The sequence below is a fragment of the Carlito syrichta genome, unplaced genomic scaffold (genome assembly GCF_000164805.1).
Source record: "Carlito syrichta isolate Samal-C Ts95f unplaced genomic scaffold, Tarsius_syrichta-2.0.1 Scaffold312189, whole genome shotgun sequence".
Taxonomy (NCBI): Eukaryota; Metazoa; Chordata; class Mammalia; order Primates; family Tarsiidae; genus Carlito; species Carlito syrichta.
In genome coordinates, this window is record NW_007256285.1 from 65,227 (window position 1) to 87,980 (window position 22,754).

At 37.8% G+C, this 22,754-nt stretch overlaps 1 protein-coding gene across 1 annotated transcript in view; it reads right to left on the bottom strand.

Annotated features, from left to right (window-relative positions):
- VWDE (von Willebrand factor D and EGF domains) overlaps positions 1 to 22,754 on the bottom strand; it is an 81,329-nt gene that overhangs the window by 21,843 nt on the left and 36,732 nt on the right. The window contains exons 10-16 of the mRNA XM_021718407.1: positions 19,721 to 19,857; positions 17,774 to 17,929; positions 17,544 to 17,648; positions 14,936 to 15,050; positions 11,966 to 12,216; positions 10,152 to 10,371; positions 5,409 to 5,549 (exon numbers count right to left, since the gene is read on the bottom strand). Coding sequence (XP_021574082.1) covers positions 5,409 to 5,549; positions 10,152 to 10,371; positions 11,966 to 12,216; positions 14,936 to 15,050; positions 17,544 to 17,648; positions 17,774 to 17,929; positions 19,721 to 19,857 — 1,125 coding nt within the window. The remainder of the gene's footprint in view (positions 1 to 5,408; positions 5,550 to 10,151; positions 10,372 to 11,965; positions 12,217 to 14,935; positions 15,051 to 17,543; positions 17,649 to 17,773; positions 17,930 to 19,720; positions 19,858 to 22,754) is intronic.

Genomic DNA, 22,754 nt, shown 5'->3' on the forward strand with positions numbered 1-22,754 from the left:
AATCCACTCACCTCAGCCTCCCAAAGGCGCGGGATTACAGGCTGAGCCACCGAGCCCGGCTTAGGGTTTGATTTTTACCCAGCTCTTCTTAAGCTCCTTATGATAAGAAAACAAAGAAAACCAACTCAAACGAAATCAAACCCAGAAATCAACAGAAGAAAACAATCAAAATAACAAAAATTAATCCCTAATACACTTAACAAGTACAGTAAGATTTTTGAAAAATTTGAGGACTTCCTGAAACATAAAAAGCATATGGGTTCAGACTAGCAGAGAAACATGAGTGCACCAATTATAGCCCAAGACGAAAGTAAGAGCAAAAAAAAAAAAGGTAAGCACAATTGAATGTCAACAAACACAAACAGCAAGAGGGCCCTGGACCATCCTTAGGGTATCTGCTTTAGGGGACACTGGAGCAAAGCAGTGGCCCCTTTCCCCAGTCACCATACACAGCGGAACTGCTCCCTCCAGCCCTAAACTGCTTTAAGTGAACCACCTCCTTAGGTGAGTTTTTGGTATTAGCATCAGAGAAAGAAGCAAAAAAGAACGGAAAATTCAGATTACAAAAATTACAATAGAAGGAAGGAGCATATGCTAGCAAATGGATATTAGTAGAGTCCTAATATGGCTTGGATGCTGCTCCTTCCAAATCTCATGTTGAAATGTGATCTTTAACGTTGGAGGTGGGGCCTAGCGAGTGGTGTTTGGGCCATGGGGGCGGACCCCTCACGAAGGCCTGGGTGCCCTTTCTGAGGTAATCTGTTCATTGAAGACCTGGTTGTTAAAAACAGTCTGGGACCTCCTCATGCACTCTTGCTTGTGATCTGGAATGGTGGCTTCCCTTGCCTTCTATCAGGAGGAAAAGTTTCCCGCCTCGCCAAAAGTCTAGAAAATGCTTGTACCATAGCAGAGCTGTGAGCCAAATGAGCCTCTTTTAAAATGTCACCCAACCTCAGGATTTCTTCATAGCTACGCAAAATGAACTGATAAAAGTACATTTTTTCTTATGAAATGTAGTGACTTTGATGTTAATATAAAGGTATGTATCAGAGATATCAAAAATTATGAGATACAAGAATCATGAAAGGATACTTGTCTTAAAGATATTAAAATGTACATTAAGCCACACCAATCAAAACAATGTATTATTGGCATAGGAAAAGACTATTAGATAATAAAAAATATAATAGAAAGCTCAGAAATATATTACAAAATATATAGGTATTTAATAAATTAAAAACATAATATATGAATTTAACGTGGCTTATTTTATAAAATATATGGGATAGCTGCTATTCATCTAAAAGAAAAAAAAGTGTTGGGCCTCTACTTCACATTATAAAGTAGCAAATTTCAGATGAATTAAAAACTGAATATAAAATAATAAATATCCTAAAAGAAAATTTAAGTGCTCATACGCACAACTTAGAAATTGGGAGATCCTTGTAAACAGAAGCTATAAATAAAAGATTTAAGAAAATATACATTTATTTGATTATATAAAATGTTAATCTTCTGTATAAAATGACAACACAGGTAAAGGCAAACCACAGAGATAAAGAAGATAATTTCAAGTACATATTATGTAAAGGATCAGCAGTCAGAATATATAAAGTATTCCAACAAATCAATAAACAAGGCAAAAAAGAAAAAAGCATATGAATAGGCAATTAACAGAAAAAGCAAACCTAAATTATTATTTGAAAAAAAACCCAATTAAATAGATAACCTTTGGCAAGTTCTACTCAGAAAAAAATAAAACAGTGGAAAGATATAACTAAACAACTTAGGGGTGAGAAAAGAGAAAAAGCTACCTCTATGAGGACAACTTTACATTATACAAGAATGCTACATGTGATTTCACCCAAGAATCTGAAATCTAGATGCGACAAGTAATTTTTTTTTAGCAAAATACAAATAATTAAATTGACTCAAGAAGAAATAAAAAAGTTGATAGAAATAGAAAAGCAACCTAGCTGGGCTCGGTGGCTCAGCCTGTAATCCCAACTTTGGGATTTGCTTTGGGAGGCCAAGGCAAGTGGATTGCCTGAGCCTGTGGGTTCGAGATCTGCCTGGGAAACTCGGCGAGACCTTGTCTCTACAATAAATCAAAAATTAGCCGGGTGTGGTAGTGTGCGCCGGTAGTTCCAGCTACTTGGAAGGCTGAGGCAGAAGGATTACCAGAGTCCAGCAGGTTGAGGCTGCAGTGATCGGAAGCGTGCCACTGCACTCCAGTCTGGGTGACAGAGTGAAACTGCAATTCAAAAAAAAAAAAAAAGGAAAGAAAAGCAATCTAAAATTACTTTTCCCAAAACGAAGCTAGGATGGATGATCTGATGAAAAAATGTTACCAAGTAATCAGGAAAAGAGTATTTTTAAAACTGTTACAATGCACAAAAAGAGATGAAGTTTTATCAGAGTGGTATAATTCTATAGTCAACATTATTTATGAAATTATGCAAAAAATTTAAATAAGGTAGTAAATCCATTGCAGTAGTGTAGTTATGGGATAAGCATTTGCATCAGACTTGTATCTCAGTTAATGTAATTGCATGACTTAATTGCATAAAAATGCCAATAAAAATATAAAAGGATGCTTAAATATAATTTGACGTATCCACTCTTGACTTTAAATATTCTGAAAAATCTAGTCTAATATATCTTTGTTTACCGAAATTATAGCAAGCAGTAAATGAAAAGGCATTTGAAAAAATTTAAAACCCACTCCTGAATTAAAACTAAAGAGAGTTCAGAAAAAGTAACAGATAAAAGGAGGAAGGGTATCTAGCAGAAACTTCAGCTATATCACAGTCCATGGTGAAACATGGGGAGAACTTCCATTAAAACCACTCAGAGCCGGACTCGGTGGCTCAGCCTGTAATCCCGCGCCTTTGGGAGGCTGAGGTGAGTGGATTGCCTGAGCCCGAGGGTTCGAGACCCACCTGGGCTGCAAGACCTCATCTCTACAATAAATCAAAAAATCTGCCGGGCGTGGTAGCGCATGCCTGTAATTCCGGCTACTTGGAAGGCTGAGGCGGAAGGATCGCCGGAGCCCGGCTGCGGTGGCCAGGAGTGGCCACTGCACTCCAGTCTGGGCGACAGAATGAGACTCCAACTCAAAAAAAAAACAAAAAAACAAAAACCACTCAGAAACAAAGCTCTTCCGCTTCTACAGATTTTGCACTGGACATTTCCACCACTATAAGGAACACAAAAGTCTGAGCACCTGGACTCTGCTGTTAGTAAAATATAAAATACGTTATGTCTCTGGTTTAGATCTCTCTCGTGTAATTTAAAACTCTGTAAATCTTAGTAGATTACTTAACCCATCTATGCTTCTGTTTAATCAACTGTAAAATGGAAATAACAACAGTTACTTTAAATAGCTAAGTTACTATAAATAGCTATTATGAGGATTGAATGAGATAATATACAAAAATGTTTGCCTAGTATTTGTTTATCATACGTATAGGCTCCATCTCACTTATTATTAAGGTAAAGTAAATAAGGATAGGAGACAAAACTTACTATTTGCAAAAATATTGTTGTCGACCAATAAAGTAAAAAAACAGAATCCACTATAAAAAAGTATAAATCAGATTCTTCGGAAAGGTGATTGAATGCATAAGCAACATGAAAATCAGACAACATTCCTATAGTTCAGGAATAAATAATGATATCTTATAAGATACAGCATTTACAGTAACAGCCAATATTTCAGAATGCAAAGGCATAAGGAAAGCTGATGTGAAATGTGCAAGAACTTTACCTATGATATTGAGTAAAATGAGTTATTAATAACAAACTGTGAAATGGTGCTGGGAAACTGGCTGATCACATGCAGAAGAATGAAACAGGACCCCTACCTATCACCATACGCAAAAATCAGTTCTAAAAGGATCCAAGACATAAACATAAAACCTCAAACTATAAGAATCTTAGAAAACACAGGAGACACCCTCATGGAAATGAGAATAAACAACCAATTCCTGTTCAAAATCTTCAATGCCCATGCCTTAAGAGATAAGATAGATAAGTGGGACCTCATCAAACTGAAGTTTCTGCAAAGCAAAAGAAACTATCAAGAGAGCAGACAGCCCACAGAATAGGAGAAAATATTTGCCAACTGTATATCTGGCAAAGGTCTAACACCCAGGATCTACAAGGAACTTAAATGCACCCAAAGGAAAAAAACAAACAGTCCCTCAAAAAGTGGGCAAAAGACATGCATAGATACTTTTCAAAAGATATACGGACAGCCAACAGACACTTGAAAAAGTGCTCAGCTTCACTAATCATCAGAGAAATGCAAATCAAACCACACTGAGCTACCACCTAACTCCAGTAAGAATGACCATTAATAATAAAACAAAAACCAACAGATGCTGGCAAGGATGCAGAGAAAAGGGAATACGTCTACACTGTTGGTGGGAATGCAAACTTAGTTCAACCTCTATAGAAAACAGTTTGGTGATTCCTAAAAGAATTAGAAATTGACCTTCCATACCACCCAGCAACCCCCCTTTTGGGAATATATCCGGAGGAACTCAAATCATTCTACAAAAAAGATACCGTACATGCATGTTTATTGCAGCACTATTCACAAAAGCAAAAACATGGAATTAACTGTGCTGCCTGTTGAAACCAGACTGGATAAAAAACGTATATATATGGTACATTTACATGATGGAATGTTATGCAGCCATAAAGAAGAAAAAAACTATGGACTTCACAGCAACTTGGATGGATTTGGAGTCTATCATACTCAGTGATCTATCACAGAAACAAAGAACAGAGGACCACATGTTGTCACTCATAAGTGGACCCTGAACACCTATCATAATACAAGAAAGGGATTGGCAGTAGCTGTTGGGGGGGGAGATTGGGGAGCACATAAAATCAGTAAGAGTGCCTGATCCTAATCCAGGCAAAAGGCCCAAACTTCACCTGTCCCTAGGCCACTTATGTACCCAATCCAGACTTGTACCCCACATATTTAAAATTTTAAAAAATATAAAAATAAAAGGCAAGATTGAAAAAAAAGAACACACTGTGGAAACGGAAAGGCCTTGTGAAATGATGGCCTTCTTACCACTTTTAGGGTTTGAGCAGTTTCCAGAGGTTTAAAGAACGCAAGTTTGAAAATAGTCACTTCCAACCACAAACTTCTCTGACACCAACTTAAATGATGCTTGGTTCATTATAAAACTTGAAGAATTTTTTTCTAGAATAGAAGCCAGAGGACTCAATAGAGTAGCAAGAGAAACAACACATTTTAAACTGAATTATATAGTCTTTAGGTGATCTTTCTTAAAACAAAAATTCTCGAGGAATAAATATGTTGGTCTTCTGGAATACAAATAAGAAGTATTACTTGTCATTCGATTTTAATTATGATCATTACTTACTAAAGGCTTTTTCAGGTGTTGGCTTAACATGACTCTCTCTTTCTATGACATTTTTGTCATCCTCTTCCTTAATTAAACTTTTGTCAGGTTTTGTGAGATCCACAGTTTGTATAGTAAGTTCATTTAAAAACTGCGTTTCAACTATAAATGAGAACAAGAAAAACATCAGAGTTAAACTATTGTACCATGAATAAGAACATACTATACAAATACCACTTGGATTAAACTATTTGCAAAGTATAGAACTTGCTTAAATGTTACTTCTTCAGCAAACCCTTCTGGTGTGGATTGAATTGTGTCCTCCCCAAAATTGACCGGTCAAAGCTCTAACCCTAAATGTGATTTTTTTTGGAAGAGGAGGTAATTAAGGCTAAATGGGGTCATAAGAGTAGTGCTACAATCCAACAGAACTTATGTCCTTATAAGAGGAGGAAGGAACACCAGAAGAGCATGCCCAAGGGAAAGACCCAGTGAGAAGGCAGCCAGTCTGCAAGACAGGAAGAGGGGTCTCACAGAAAACCAACCCTACTGGTACCTTGACCTTGAACTTCCAGCCTCCAGAACTATGAGAAAATAAATCTCTGTTGATTAAACCATCCAGTCTGTGGCATTCTGTTATGATAGCCCAAGATAACACAGCTTTCTTCAGTCCTATTCCCCCACCCAATCAATGTTGCCTGTCTTGGTTTTCCCTTAAAACTTTGCCCTTCATGCTATTGATTCTTATGTGTCTCTTTCCCCAACCAGTTAGCAATAACCTCAAGAATAAGAATTGTGCTTTATTTATTTTTATATTCATCGATTCGGGTATGTACCATAACACTAAGTAAACACCACCAACAACCAGAAATTCTTTTGCATTAATAAGCACCTTCCTATAATACAAAAATGACTCTGGCAATGTTAAGAAAAGTATTATTCGCTTACGTATGTGTAATGGGATTTGGTTCAACTTGCTTTTCTCTTAAATTCCACTTGTTAAAGGTTTTATTGAGGGAATTTTCCTCTTTTTCTGGAAAAGAAAGATGTTTTTCTTTTCCTCTTTGTTTGGAAAAGAAAGATGTTAGATCCCTTCAGCTTAGAGTGGAAGGTGTAGATGTTAGGGACAGAATATTGAGGTAAGAATGAGAGTAGTGGTAACAGGGAGTTCTCTTTGCCATCCTGCACTGTGTTGTTTATATCTGTGGGGCTAGACAGTTCACCCCAGCTTGAAGCATAAGGTGATAATACATATTTTTCATCCAAACAGGGTCTCGTTCACTTAATTAAACCAAAGGCATGGATCTTTGACACTGTCTTTTATAACTTATTTTTCTTTTTTTTTAAAGTTTTTTTTTTTTTTTTTGAGTGGGAGTCTCACTCTGTCGCCCAGACTGGAGTGCAGTGGCCGCTCCCGGCCACCGCAGCCTCGCCTGCTGGGCTCCGGCAATCCTTCCGCCTCAGCCTTCCAGGTAGCCGGAATTACAGGCATGCGCTACCACGCCCGGCTGATTTTTTGATTTATTGTAGAGATGAAGTCTCGCTGCCCAGGCGGGTCTCGAACCCGTGGGCTCAGGCAATCCACTCACCTCAGCCTCCCAAAGGCGTGGGATTACAGGCTGAGCCACCGAGCCCAGCTTATAACTTATTTTTCTCTTTTAATCTTTTAAAATGTTGATGCCCACCAATATTTGTTCCCACTTTTCTCTAAGTGTTCTCCCTGGACAATTTCATCCCATGACTGACGACACTAAGAATTATACCTTTAACTTATTCCACCTTCCAAGTTCCACATGGATATTCCATAATTGCCTAAGTGTCTCTATATCCAAACTGAATTCATTACCATTCCTCTCCAAAATGACTTCTTTCTCTATGTTGTACGTCTGTCTAAGTCATCTTCAGCTACCATAACAAAATTCCATAGACTGGGAAGCTTAAACAAGAGAAACTCATTTCCTTGCCATTCTGGAGACTGGAAAGTCCAAATCAAGGTGCTGCCTTTACTTTTTTGGTGAGCACTCTCTTCCTGGCTTGAAGACAGTCACTTCCTTGACATGTCTTCCCATGGCAGAGAGAAAAAAGTGAACTTTCTCGTGTCTCTTTATATAAGGACACTAGTCCTTCCAGATCGGGGCTCCATCCTTCTGACCTAAATCATTTAACCTGAATTATTTCCTTGTTCAAACTATAGCCAAGCTTGGAGTGAAGGTATCAACATATTAATTTAGTGAAAGGACACAGTATGGTCCATAGTAATGTAAATGCCAGTTCTACACACTCATCCCTTAAAATCAGACAAAACATAATGAATCTCTTTCTCTCGCCATGCTAATCCCCATTGCTGACCAATTGATGACTTGTTCATCTTAAGTTATCTCATCTTACGTCAGTATAGCTTTGTCTTTTCCTAAATATTCGAAATACTGTTTTAACTCTTCTTCCCATCTTCAGACTTACACTGTTCCTTACCCACTAGCGGTCCGTCCTCCACACTACTCTTTAAAATAAACTTTCTTAAATGTAAGCCTCATCATGTTTCTTTCCTACATCAAAATTTTAAGGGATCCCCCACAAGTTTCAATGGTCTGGCTGCCTCTCTACCTTCAACTTTTGAGGCAGCTTCCCCGACCTCCCAGGCTCCAGATACATTGAATTATTCACAGCCCAAGGAATGCTGTGATGCCTCTGTATCTGTGTTCACGCTGCTTCTTCTTCCAGAATGCCTTCTCTCTCTTGAGTTGATATACCCAGTTCAGCTATCGTGTATCTAGTATAGTATAAACACTTCTTTTTCAGGGTTTTTTTCATTCTTCCTCCAGCTGGACTTGATTCTTTGTGTAGTATGCCTACTAGTCCCCCTAGACAATTCTACCAAGACTCAGCACACCTTATTGTGTCATGTGGTTATTAGTCATATTCCCTGTGATTACACTTTAACCTCTTAAGTCAGAGGACATGTCATATATTTTTTATCCTCTGCATCTGGTTCACCGTGTGACCTTTAATGCACACACACTGAATGAATGCATGAGTAAAAGACAGAATGGAACTATGTGATTTGAATTAATTGAATGCAGCAGACAAACATCTGATACAGTATGGGACTTTTACCATGACATATTTTTCCATCACCATAAAATCCTTTTGGACATGAACCACAGTGATAGGAACCGAAGGTATTCAGGCACTCCACTCCTGCAAAGCAAGGCTCAGAATCACACTCGTCAATATCTTCCTGGCAATTTGTACCTACACAAAATATAAATTAAGAGGTCAAATTATTTGATGTGAAAAACACTGTATGTCCAGTTGGCTCAACATGTGACTTCTTCCATGTTTTATGTATGTCTTCCTAACTCCAAAAGAGCTGTCATACGTTATGAGGAAAAAAGTGTGCTGTTTTTAAAATTTACTATATACATCTTTAAAATTTAAGAACTTATTGTATAATCAAATATAGCCATTTATTAGGTTCCAAATTCATAAGATTTTTTATATAAATAAGAAGACTCAGAAGCCGGGCTTGGTGGCTCAGCCTCTAATCCCCTGCTTTGGGGGGCCTAGTGAGTGAATTGCCTGAGCCCGCGGGTTCGAGACCTGCCTGGGCAACTTGGCGAGACCTCATCTCTACAATAAATCAAAAATTAGCCAGGCGTGATAGCGCATGCCGCCTGTAATTTCGGCTACTCGGAAGGCTGAGGCGGAAGGATCGCCGGAGCCCAGCAGGTCGAGGTTGCGGTGGCCGGGAGCGGCCACTGCACTCCATTCTGGGCGACAGAGTGAGACTCCAACTCAAAAAAAAAAAAAAAAGAAAGAAAGAAAAATATCAGCTCAATAACTGCATATTTAATTATTTAATATTTACATCTATTTAACTTACATAAAATATTGATAGGAGTTTTTTAAAAGTCTTGGAAAATTAAATGTTGTCAATCATATACTTATTTCTGGAATCAGACATATTAGGAAAATTAATGAATTTGTGCATATGCTAACACTTCATTTGATTCCAGCTCTAATTTATACCATTACATTTCTAAGCTAAAAAATTATCAATATAAGACCTCTCTTAAGTGATAATTTTTGTGTTTCTCCTGGTGCAATTTATTTACTATTTCATAGTATATTCCCATAAGAATACAATTAAGTGTATTTCTACCTACCAAATATAGGCAGAAATGTTTAGGAACTGGCAAAACATGGTCCTCAATGGCTATTACAGTTATAAAGACTGGCAAAATTGCAATAGTATATGGAATTCACAATTTTAAAAAACCAAGTGATATGGATAGCAAATATATTTGTGATGATGCTTATGAAAATTTGTTTTGTTTTGTTTTGTTTTTGAGTTGGAGTCTCACTCTGTCGCCCAGGCTGGAGTGCAGTGGCACGCTCATGGCCACCACAGCCCTGACATGCAGGGCTCAGGTGATCCTTCCGCCTCAGCATTCAAGAAGCTGGAACTACAGGCACAGGCCACCATGTCTAGCTAATTTTTTTATTTATTATAGAGATGAGGTCTCACCAAGTTGCCCAGGCTGGACTCGAACCCGTGGGATCAGGCAATCCTCTCACCTCAATCTCCCAAAGTGCTAGGATTATAGGCATGAGCCACTGTGCCTGGCTATTAAAATTCCTGAAATGTATGTTAAAATCTTTAGGGTCTTACTTTGCTTGAGTAATCTGCAGATGAGTGTTTGAAGGGGCTTTCCTTTTAAATTTGATCATGTTTTAATTTAGTTATGAAAAACAAAAACTTACCTTTGAGCTCAGGTGCACACTCACAGGAATAACTATGAAAACCACTAACACATTTGCCAAGGCCACAGGGATTTGACTGGCATTCGCTAATGTCCACTTCACAAAGCGTGCCCTGGAAGCCAGGCAAACAAACACACAGGTATGCTCCACTTCCTGGAGAAAATTCCATGTCAGACACACATGATCCACCATTCAAGCAATCACAAGACTTCACAGTCACCTACAAAAAAAAAAAATCTTTACTTCTTAATAGACTTTTTTCAGATTATGTCCCAGAAATCATGACAGGCATGTATGTTTATGTATAAGTATGAAAAATCTCATATATTTGGAATATAGATGTATTATAAAGTGGTATTCAAAAATAGTTTTGTTTTATCTTTAGAGATAGGAGTCTCACTCAGTTGTTCAGCCTGGAGGGCAATGGTGCAATCATGGCTTACTGCAGTCCTGAAATCCTAGACTCAAGTAATTCTTCTGCTCCAGCCTCCCAAGTAGTTTGGACTACAGGTACATGTCACCACACCTGGCTAATTTTAAAATATTTTTTGTAAAGACAAGTTCTCACTATGTTGCCCTGGCTGGTCTTTCAGTCTCAAGCAATCCTCCCACTTGTTCTCCCAAAGTGCAGGGATTACAGACATTAGCCACCATGTCCAGCCCCCCCAAAATAGTCTAATAGGCAACTCTGTTCACTCTCAAAAGTATAGTCATAATATAAATGCTAGGAATAACTTTTTTAAAAATGTTACAAGATGATCAATTTCTATAATGCAAGCAGGATAATGGGGAAAAAAATCATTTAAGTAGAAAGCAGTTATCCCCAAACCTAGGTTATCCCCAAGCATAGAGATAGCAATCACTTGAATTATTGGGTCAACATAGCATAGAATGCAGTTATGCTTCATAATATTGCTTCTGGTTGAGTGTGTGTCTCAAGTTTCAAGTGAATAAAGGAAACAAAAATGGTCTGTAAGTATTAAGCACTCATGACTGACATAATCAAAAGAAAAGTCAATAAAGAAAAGAATTACAGTTGCCAATTAGTTATTTCAGGTCATATTTATAATCCTGATATTTCTAATTCAACATCTGCAGTTTGTTCACTTGAAGGAAAAGGGTATACTAATCAATGTTAGATTAATCAGATCTTTCATGGACTAAGTATAGACTAAGTATAGACTAAGTATAGACTAAAATGATGTAGACATTATTCACTTAAGTTCATGCTTCTGGGTTTGAGACTGTAAGGTTTTAAATCCTTATAAAGATAGGTCAATTTTTTGCAGTTTAATTTTTTTATTCAATATTTAATAACTTGATTGCTCTTTATGATTAAGAATACTGCTTGTATTTTATTTATTTATTGTTGCTGTTGTTATATTTATTTTTTTCTTCTTTTACTGCTTATATATATATATTTGTTTGTTTGTTTGTTTTTGTTGGTTTTTTTTGAGTTGGAGTCTCACTCTATCGCCTAGACTGGAGTGCAGTGGCCGCTCCCAGCCACCGCAGCCTCAACCTACTGGGCTCCGGCGATCCTTCCGCCTCAGCCTTCCGAGTAGCTGGAACTACAGGCGCACGCTACTACGCTCAGCTAATTTTTTGATTTATTGTAGAGATGAGGTGTCGCCAAGTTGCCCAGGTGGGTCTCGAACCCATGGGCTCAGGCAATCCACTCACCTCAGCCTCCCAAAGCGCGGGCTTACTGGCTGAGCCACTGAGCCCGGTTTACTGGCTATATTTTAAACTAGAAATCGAGTTGTTACAATTGCCCAAGAATCCAGTGACACTTAAGTCATTATGATTATTACCTCAATCGTGACTCTCATCTCAGCACCACAGTCATCTTTAAGGCGAATAGTGAATTGCTGGGGAGTTTGAGACTCTGTTTTCCACATAAAAAGTCCTGCAGAGGAAATATTTGCTCCTTCGGGACCCGAATCTAACGTAAAATGGATGTCAGAACCTTCCGGATCGAGGGCCATGAACTGGTACTCAAATCTTTCCCCATAAAAAGCCTGTAATTTGTCTTGCGATGTCTGAATCACTGGGGGTTGGTTGTCTGCAACAGAGAAAACATTGAACTTGGTACCCACGTAGGAGAGGAAAGTGTGATTCTGAGAGCTCCCATGGAGACAGGCATTTTGATAAGGACCAAACACTGGTCAAAGGTCTGCTAGCTGCATTCTCCCATTTTTTTTTGAAACATTCTGAATAAATTCAGTTCCATTCTCAGAAAATGCAAAATGTAAGTGACGGGCGCAAGACCTTATGCTTTGCTATGAAAGCAGGAAAGCTCTTTGTATATAGCATAGAATATAGAAACACGTGCACTGCCCAGACAGATGCAGCTCCTCTTGTCTTGTGTTACTTCATGGTGTTCGTCCCTCCCTCCCTTCCTCCCCTCCTGGCCTTCCTTCTCTCTCTCTCTCTCCCTTTCTCCTTTGCACTCTTCTTTCAGTCTCACTCTTTCCTCCACACCTCCCTCTCTCAATTTCTCCCTTACTACCCATGACTACACGGTTCGTGTGCTTGTCTCCCTAGTTGGAACACTTGGGTGCCATGGGTCTTATTCATCTCCTGCACTTGAGGTCCTTCCAGTGGCCAAGCTCCCACACTAGAAAAGTGGCTATTTCCAAGGACAGGCAGATTTTCCTTTATGCTCATGATACCATCTAAAGCATCTTTTTATATTGTCTTAATAGAAAAAAAAAGAAAGAAAGAAAAGAAAAAGAAAAAAAAAACGGCCACTTTCTTAGCCCACAGACTAAATAGAAGGAATGATACCCTCAATACATGGTAGTAGGTACAAACACTCTGCTTCCATCAATGAAGCACTGATGCCAAGAGATTAGTTCTGGCTCCCATTCTGCCCTGTATATTCTTCCACAAGCAGCCCAATTTTTTTTTTTTTTTTTTTTTGAGTTGGAGTCTCACCCTGTGGCCCAGACTGGAGTGCAGTGGCCGCTCCTGGCCACCGCAGCCTCGACCTGCTGGGCTCCGGCGATCCTTCCGCCTCAGCCTTCCGAGTAGCCAGAATTACAGGCATGCGCTACCACGCCCGGCTGATTTTTTGATTTATTGTAGAGATGAGGTCTCACTGCCCAGGCGGGTCTCGAACCCGCGGGCTCAGGCGATCCACTCACTTCAGCCTCCCAAAGGTGCGGGATTACAGGCTGAGCCACCGAGCCTGGCTGCAGCCCAATATATTGATCTTAATTTCCTAGTTCTCAATATGGGGGATCTGAAAGGGATGATATTTTTAAGGCTCCTTATGTCTTTGATTACTATGAGCCTCTAAAGCATCAGTCATACCATAGCCATGAATAAACATAGGCACCTATTCAGAAGTTATATAGTGTTTTCTTCATCTCTTCTACTAAATTTTTTTCTCATATTTCCATTGTCTCTCCACAATATTCTGTGACTCTTGTACCTAAGCAGTGAATCGTGTGGCAAATGGTCTAACACAGCAATAAAATTTGCCCATACAATAACTCGTATAATGGCATGACAAAGCACCATATGAGGGGTACCCTCCCCCCAAAAAACAGAATTATCTTTTGGAAGACAGGCCCCTTGTAGTATAGGCTTCCCCGCTAAGTGTTCTAGGAACCTATCAGCAGCATCAGTGTACCATCTAATATTGTTGTGAGAAGCTGTATTCTCCAGAAACATCCCAAGTTGTGGCAAACAGGCGACTGATTCTTCCACCCTGACAATGCATTTTCTCACACTGCACTGAGTGTACAGCAATTTTTGACCAAAAAATGTCATGACCCCTGTGCCCCACCCTCCCTATTCATACGATCTCACACTGAGTGACTTTTTTTGTTTGTTTGTTTGTTTCTCCAGATGAAAAAAGTCCTCAATGGGAAACATTTTGCCAATGTGGAAGAGGTGAAACAAAAAACGGCAGAAGCACTAACAGGCATCAAAATTGATGATTCAGAAACTGTTTTGAGCAGTGGAAAAAGTGTCTTGATAGGTGTACTGCATCAAACAAAGAGTACTTTGAAGATGACTGAAGTTCACACATTTCAGAATAAATACACAATGTTTAATGAATAAATTTCATTGGGGGGGTCACCCATCATATAAAGTATTATGACCCCCTTAGATAAAATTACATGGGGCCAGGGAAAAATTGTGTCTTACTGTACTTAATAATGTCTGATCTCCCTATGAGGAAGGAACGCTTGGAAGCCCATGTGGAATCATAATAGCGGTGTTTAGGAAAATAAAGAATTATCTGGTATGTGACTATAATTTAGGTATTGTTTGGGTAGAACAAAGTATCTTCAAATTATTTGTACCCAATATTACACTCATTACTTCACAGAATGGTAGGGCTGGAAGGCACTTTATAGATTAGTGAGTCCAGATACCTTATTTAACAGGCAATAAACCCATGACCTTTGGAGCTTTAACCATTTATGGCTAAGTTCCTTGTCACAAAACTGAACAGAGGTAAGGCTAAGAATAGGACATTGGGTGTAACTGAATTGACAATTCCCACTTCTTTCATTAATAGATGGCATTTGTTTTCCTTATCAAATATTTTTTTAAATCCCATACTCTATTGTAGTATAGTCATAAAAATATGTATAATCTTTTCATCTTACATTTCTTTCCAACAAAGTAAATTATGCAGTTAGGAGCGATGCTAAATTAAACACAGACTTCATTTGTCTTAAACACATTTATGTAACTTATGGCTTAAAATCACTTTTAAAAATGTCTTATATGGAAAATAGTTGGATTAATAAGAAATAACTTACGTTCTAAAAATGACCAAGTAAATTTTGAAATTTGGGGTCTACAAATCAAACAAGAGCTTGTTGGATTTTTATCCCCTTCAAAGTGGCAGAGTCCATCAATAATGCAGACGTCTTCCTAAAGGAAATGTTTTCAAAGGAAAACATCAATGAAGATACAGCGATAGTTAGTTTATAGAAAAAAAAATTGTACTTGAAAGAATAGCAGCATGTGTATTGATGATTCCAATGAGAGCATATTATAAATATATTTTGGTTAGGAAACATTTTTTCATACCTCATAATCATAAATGCATATTAGAAAACAAATTATCACCTCTAAGTGTAAATGCCTATGGAACTGATAAATTTGGAGAAAGTAATACATATAAGTTGCATCTCTGTGCAAAACGATAGCTTGTGGTTTATAAATAACATGGAAGAAAAATTCTCTTTTCTTTTTTTTTTTCATTGTTAAACCCATGCAGGACGTGCTTTATTTATTTTATTTATTTATTTTTTATTATGAAGGGTTAGGTATACAAACGTTGATTATGCGTACCCTTGTTGATGAGGTATGCCCCTCCCTCCCCTAGCAGTTTCCCTCAACTGCCAATCCCACCCCCACCTCCGACAGTTTCCCACTACTGCCAATCCCTTTCTTATAGTATTATAATTGTTCAAGGTCCACTTGTGAGTGAGAACATATGTGCCTTATTTATTTATTTTATTTATTTATTTATTTTGAGTTGGAATCTCACTCTGTCACCCAGGCTGGAGTACAGTGGCATGCTCATGGCCTTGACTTTCTGGTCTCTGGGAATTTTTCCACCTCAGCCTTCCAAGCTTTTATTCATAAAGAAATACAACTAGCTTTTTTCCTCTGTGTTTTATCAAATTACATTATAGTTATCTTTCGTTTTCCTAGCAGCCCACTGCATCCTGTGAACACAGCGAAACTAGACCAAATCTATGGCATTTATTATCCACACTTGATAATAGATATCATTACACTAAATAGTTGAAAGAGATGCAGACATGCACAAAAAGAACATTACATGTAGCAATCAGCCGGGCTCGGTGGCTCAGCCTGTAATCCCAGCACTTTGGGAAGCTGAGGCGAGAGGATTGCCTGAGACCGCTGGCTCGAGATCCACCCAAGCAACTTAGCGAGACCTTGTTTCTACAATAAATAAAAAACTAGCCGGGCATGGTAGCCTGCGCCTGTGGTTCCAGCTACTTGGAAGACTGAGGCAAAAGGATCACCTGCGCCCAGCAGGTCGAGGCTGCGGTGGCCAGGAGTGTGCCACTGCACTCCAGTCTGGGTGACAGAATAAGACTCTAACTCAAAAAAAAAAAAAAATGTAGCAATCATTCTTAACTTGGGAAGAGGACTGAATTTTGTTCAAGAGATATAAACTTTGCTCATTTTATTTTACAAAAACTCCTTTAATATAACTTGGAACATTGCACAAAAATGAGAACAAAATAGCCCCCAAAAGGAGAAAACAACCTTGAGTAACATATTTGAAGTATTTATGGAAATGTGGAAACAGAATATTTCGAGGAAAATAGTAATACCTTCTCAAAAACAGAAACTGATTTGATCTGATGGTTAATCTTACGAAAAAAGGATTTAAAGTTTAAAAATATTTTTATTGCCGGGTTCGGAGGCTCAGCCTGTAATCCCGTGCCTTGGAAGACTGAGGTGAGTGAATTGCCTGAGCCCGTAGGTTCGAGACCCGCCTGGGCAACTTGGTGAGACCTCATCTCTACAATAAATCAAAAAATCAGCCAGGCGTGGTAGCGCATGCCTGTAATTCCAGCTACTTGGAAGGCTGAGGTGGAAGGATCACCGGAGTCCAGCAGGTCGAGGCTGCGGTGGCCAGGAGCGACCACTGCACTCCAGTCTGGGCAACGGAGTGAGACTCCAACTCAAAAAATATATAAATATTTTTTAACTTTTGTATACATAAATATTACTTGTATGCCTCTCGGTCTTGAAAAGTCAAGTGATATTAGATTCTTGATACCTGTTAAATCAGCAGTTTACATGTGAGAGAACCTTGTCGATGAACCCAATAGACTAAATACAGATTAAAAAGAAGGTGTGGCTATGAGTACTCAGCTCAGATTGTGCTGTTGTTCCATAACTCATCAAGTGACAGGCATTTGCATGGTCCGATGAACTTAGTTGCTAGAAAAAATTTTCCATAAAAGTGCTAGCCTTATACATTTTATGAATTTTACCTAAATGCATGCCATTTGCCACAAAGAGGACTTGGTAATCACAAAGAGATGTTTTATTGGAAAAATCATTATTACTACTGAAAAAGCAAGGTGTGTAGGAGGGAAGGAGAGTTATAATTCAGTCTGAACCCCTTCTTTTGATTTTTTTAAAGATAAACAATTTACCACTTCAAAATGTTAAAGGTACAAATGTTTCCACTGCTAGTTCAACAAGAATTATATGCAGAGTCACAATTTCAGTTACCTTATCTAAACTCAAGGAGGGCTTTGCTCTATTAGTCTTTATGATATGAAAGTGCGAAAACTATCATTGATATTCCAACAGCAGGAAAAATGAAAGTACCTCTACTATAAAAATGAGCATAAGTTAAAAGATACATACCTTTAAAGTACAGGAGTCATTTTTATAGAGATTACAAACTTGACAAGCACCATCATATATGATCATTATTTTGGGATTACTGAATTTATGACCATCATTAGATACCTGTAAAATGTAGTTCTATAATAAGATAATTTATTCTAAATGTGGCTTCATAAATTCACTGTGAAATTTAATATGTACGCATTTACTTTGTTCATAAATATGAAGATATCTTTTTATTTTTTTACCTTTAATTGCCACTTCCCAATTGGATTCTCACCCATCAGATCCATTGTAACAATCTGCTGGACTTCAGTGGGCAGCTGACAAGCTACAGTTCTCCGATTTTGAAAAACAGTCTGTGTGTAGACAGGTTCTCCAAGTACCCACTTACTGCTGTTATACTGAAGACATTATGAGAAAGCAATTAACCTCTATTACATTATGAAAATATCTTGTTAGTGAATTACATATAATCAAAGCATAAATTGTAAAAAAAAAAAGTGCCCATTGTAACAAAATATATAATGAGAAAACAAAGTCACATTGAGAGTGAGTTTTATCCAGAATGATGAAAAATGTATACAACTTAATTTGATGTAAACAGTTTTTAATGCCTCATGCATTTCTTGGTGGTTCAAATAGAAGAAGTTACCAATACTGACCACATATAATGGATCACTATGCATTAGGAATAAACACTTCACACAATGGGAAATCGTGAAGGTTTTGCATGATCTGATTTTCAAAAAGCTTGATTTTTAAAAGGAACCCAATCTTCAAAAGGAGCTAGAATTCAAACTTTAAAAGTGAACAGAAATCCACTCGTGTTAACTGAACACAGTAACAAAGAAGCTGGGAGAAGGCATTAGCTTAGTGGGCGAACAAGTGCATGCCATACAAAATTCCAGACAAAGAAGGTTTTGAGCAGGACCCATGCTGGTTGGTTGGAAAACCTAAAATAGTGCCCAACTAGTCAGGCTTGAGGAGGATGAATCCAAAGTTAGAAAAGCCTTTAAAACTCAGCATTGGGCAAGACGGGCTAGGAGATACTGACTTAACTTTAGCACAGTGTGAAATAAAAACCAGATATGCATTCTAATCTTGGTTTTGGCAAGTAAACATATTTCTTTCTTTCTATATGTCTATACAGCCTGTTAGCGTAGTCCAGATTTTACTCTTTGTTTATCAGATGTTTGGAAGAGGAGGTGGTATGAGAGTAAATCACAATAAGTAATGTCTGAAAGTATGAGATGTACTTTCCAAGAGAATATAAATCTATACAAATCACTTAACTGTAGTGTGATGTCACATGATTTATTCTGCCAAGACCAATATAATGTCCACTCTCTTGAGTGATAATGAAATTTTACATATATCTTTCTATTGTGTGACTTATTATTTCAAGGGGATTAAAATAGTTCATGGTTTATTTAGAAAGGGTCTACCCATAAAATCCTGAAATACATACAAAAGTTATTTCCTCCTGCAAATTTTCAATCTCAGAATCACTGTTGACTTCATCAATTTACAGAAAAAGAAGAATGTTCAAGTATGACTTTGTTTTAAATTTTCAGCTTACTCATATAAATACTTTCTAAATTCAAAGATAATTTATCCTTAAAATCAAAATTCCACTCTAATAAAGAAAAGGAAGACCACTTAAACAATTACTAAAAATAAGGTATAATTTGATATACTAATATTCAAACTTATTAAGTCTGCTTTTGTGAACTTAAGAAACATATTAATTGGGACAGGAGGTGTATTTTCCAATTTGAATTCCACAGTAAGTAAAACAAAAAGGATGAATGTAATTAGTCCTTATTTTTTGGTTTGTAAATGGGAAATGCTCATATCTCCATACCCTACAGTTCATGCAGGGTGTCTTGGCTAGAAACGATCTCCATTCTTTGTGTTTTATATTTCAAGAAAAACATAAGCTTGCATATATCAAGCTTGACATCAATTTAGTTTTTTTATGATGGCTGAAAATAGCCAATATCTCAATAAAAATTCTGCAAAATATTTTAATAAAGTTAACAAATAGGGAAGCTTTAAGCCTGAGCAACGTAATCATTAACTTACTGTGGATATAACATTTTTGGGGATTCTGTTGCTATTTGGACCAAACTAATCCAAGATAAAATTAATCTAACTCTTACATTCCATTGTTTCTCAACTCTATAACATACCTGCAATTTAGTAACTTCACATTTAATTGAAGGTGATTCTTTGAAGCCTTGACCAAAAACTCTCACCATCGTGCAATTATATTTTCGAACATCACAGAATCCAGCATTCTCCAACTCTGTAATTTCAGGAGTCTCATCTTTGGAAGAAATTATAACAAATAAGACATATTTTCATTTGTTCCAGAAAGAAATACGAATTATTTTCAAAGCCCAAACTAAAAGCATATGTTAAATAATATTTCAAAGTATGCCTAAAATATTATTTACTATGTTAATTAAGTCATTAAGTATTAAGAGTAATCAGCCGGGCATCGTAGCTCAAGTCTATAATCCCAGCACTTTGGGAGGCCGAGATAAAAGGACTGCCTGAGCCTGTGGGTTAGAGATCAGCCTGGGCAACTTGGCGAGACCTCATCTTTAAAATAAAATAAAATAAAATAAAATAAAAATTAGCTGGGCATGGTGGCGCGTGTCTGTAGTTCCAGCTATTTGGAAGGCTGAGATGGAAGAATCACCTGAGCCCAGCAGGTCAAGGCTGTGGTGGCTGTGAGCATGCCGTTGCCCTCCAGCCTGGGTGACAGAATGAGACTCCAACTCAAAAAAAAAAAAAAAAAAAGCAGAATTGATAATAAAATCAGTAAAAATATCATTATAAATACTAACAGTGCTTAATATATGTGTTTCAATAATGTTTTATAATATTTGATATCAATTAAGGACAAGCATTAAGAAATTAATACTACAATAAAATATATTTTGGTTTTGCCATTTTGGTTTGACTATATAGACAGGCTAGAGGAAAAACATTTGTGTAAGTTGTTTAGTTACCAATGCAATGTATTAACGTTTCAAAAAATTCTTAATTTCAGATTTAGGAAAGAGTTATCAAAGTTTATTTATGTATGCTGCTGTTCTAGTATTAGTGATATTTTTATCTATTATTGCTCTACATGCTACCATAATCGTGATATCTCAATCATAGGATAAAAATATTTCATCTAGCAATCAGAGTTACCTGGCTTCATATGGTTATTGATTTGGTCCTGGTCTTGGTAAGATTATACTTTTTCTAAATCAGCAGTATGTGATTGTCTAAATGGATACATGCACTATGCTAAAGTAATCAAGTCCTTTTCCAAGACACAAACAAGTGGAAAAATATTCCATGCTCATGGATTGGAAGAATTAACATTGTTAAGATGTCCATCCTACAAAAGGCAACCTACAGATATAACACAATACCCATTAAATTATCAGCATCGTTCTTCTCAGACCTAGAAATGACAATACAGAAATTCATATGGAAACATAAAAGACCACAAATAGCCAACACCATCCTTAGCAAAAAAAATCAAAGTGGGAGGTATCACACTTCCAGACTTCAAACTCTACTATAAAGCTACAATAATCAAAACAGCCTGGTATTGGAACAAAAACAGGCTTATAGACCAATGGAACAGGATAGAGATTCTGGAAGCAAAGCCTCAATTTTTCAACCAACTCATCTTCAACAAAGCCTCTACCAACAACCAATAGGGAGAGGAGAACCTATTCAGTCAATGGTGCTGGGAAAACTGACTGATCACATGCAGAAGACTGAAACAAGACCCCTACCTACCACCAAATACAAAAATCAACTCTAAATGGATCAAAGACCTAATTGTAAAACCTCAAACTATAAGAATTCTAGAAGAAAACAGGAAACACCCTTACAGAAATTGGAATAGGCAACCAATTCCTTATCAACTCTCCAAGTGAATGCCATAAAAGATAAGATAGGCAAGTGGGATCTCATCAAACTGAAAAGCATCTGCAAAGCAAAGGAAACCATCAAGACAGTGGGAAAACAGCCTACAGAATGGGAAAAAATATTTGCCAACTGTATGTCTGATAAAGACCTAACAACCAGGATCGACACGGAACTCAAACGCACCGAAAAAACAAAAACAAAAAAAAACCTACCCTATTAAAAATGGGCAAGGCCAGGCTTGGTGGCTCAGCCTGTAATCCCAGCACTGTGGGAGGTCAAGGTGAAAGGATTGCCTGATCCTGTGGGTTCGAGACCAGCCTGAGCAATTTGATGAGATCTCATCTCTACAATAAATCACAAAAACTAGCTGGATGTGGTGGCATGCATCGGTAGTTCCAGTGACTTGGAAGGCTGAGGCGGAAGCCTCGCCTAAGTCCAGCAGCTGGAGGCTGCAGTGGCCATGAGCATGCCGTTGCACTACAGCCTGGGCGACAAGAGCGAGACTCCAACTCAAAAAAATTAAAATTAAAAAAAATAAAAATGGGCAAAAGATATATATAGACACTTCTCAGAAGAAGACATACGAACAGCCAACAGATACATGAAAAAATGCTCAGTCTCATTAATCATCAAAGAAATGCAAATTAAAACCACACTGAAATACCACCTAACTCCAGTCAGAATGGCCATCATCAATAACTCAAAAAACATCAAATGCTGGAGAGGATGTGGGGAAAAGGGAACACTTCTACCCGGTTTGTAGGAGTACAAACTAGTACAACTTCGGTGGAAAACAGTGTGGCAATTTCTAAAAGATCTAAAAATCGACCTTCCGTACAACCCAGCAATTCCCCTTCGGGGAGTATACCCCGAGGAACTCAAATCACTATATAAAAAAGACACCTGAATTTGCTTTTCACAATAGCAAAAACATGGAACCTACTGTGGTGCCCATCGAAAGTGGACTGGATAAAGAAAATATGGTACATTTACACAATGAATTATTATGCAACCATAAAGAAAAATAAAATTATGAACTTCGCAGCAACCTGGATAGAATTAGAATCTATAATACCCAGTGATTTATCACAGAAACGAAGATTTGAGTACCACGTGCTCTTGCTCATAAGTGGATGCTGAACATTTATCATAATACTATAAGAAAGGGATTGGCAGTCGGGCTCGGTGGCTCAGCCTGTCATCCCGCGCCTTTGGGAGGCTGAAGCGAGTGGATTGCCTGAGCCCGTGGGTTCGAGACCCGCCTGGGCAGGCGAGACCTCATCT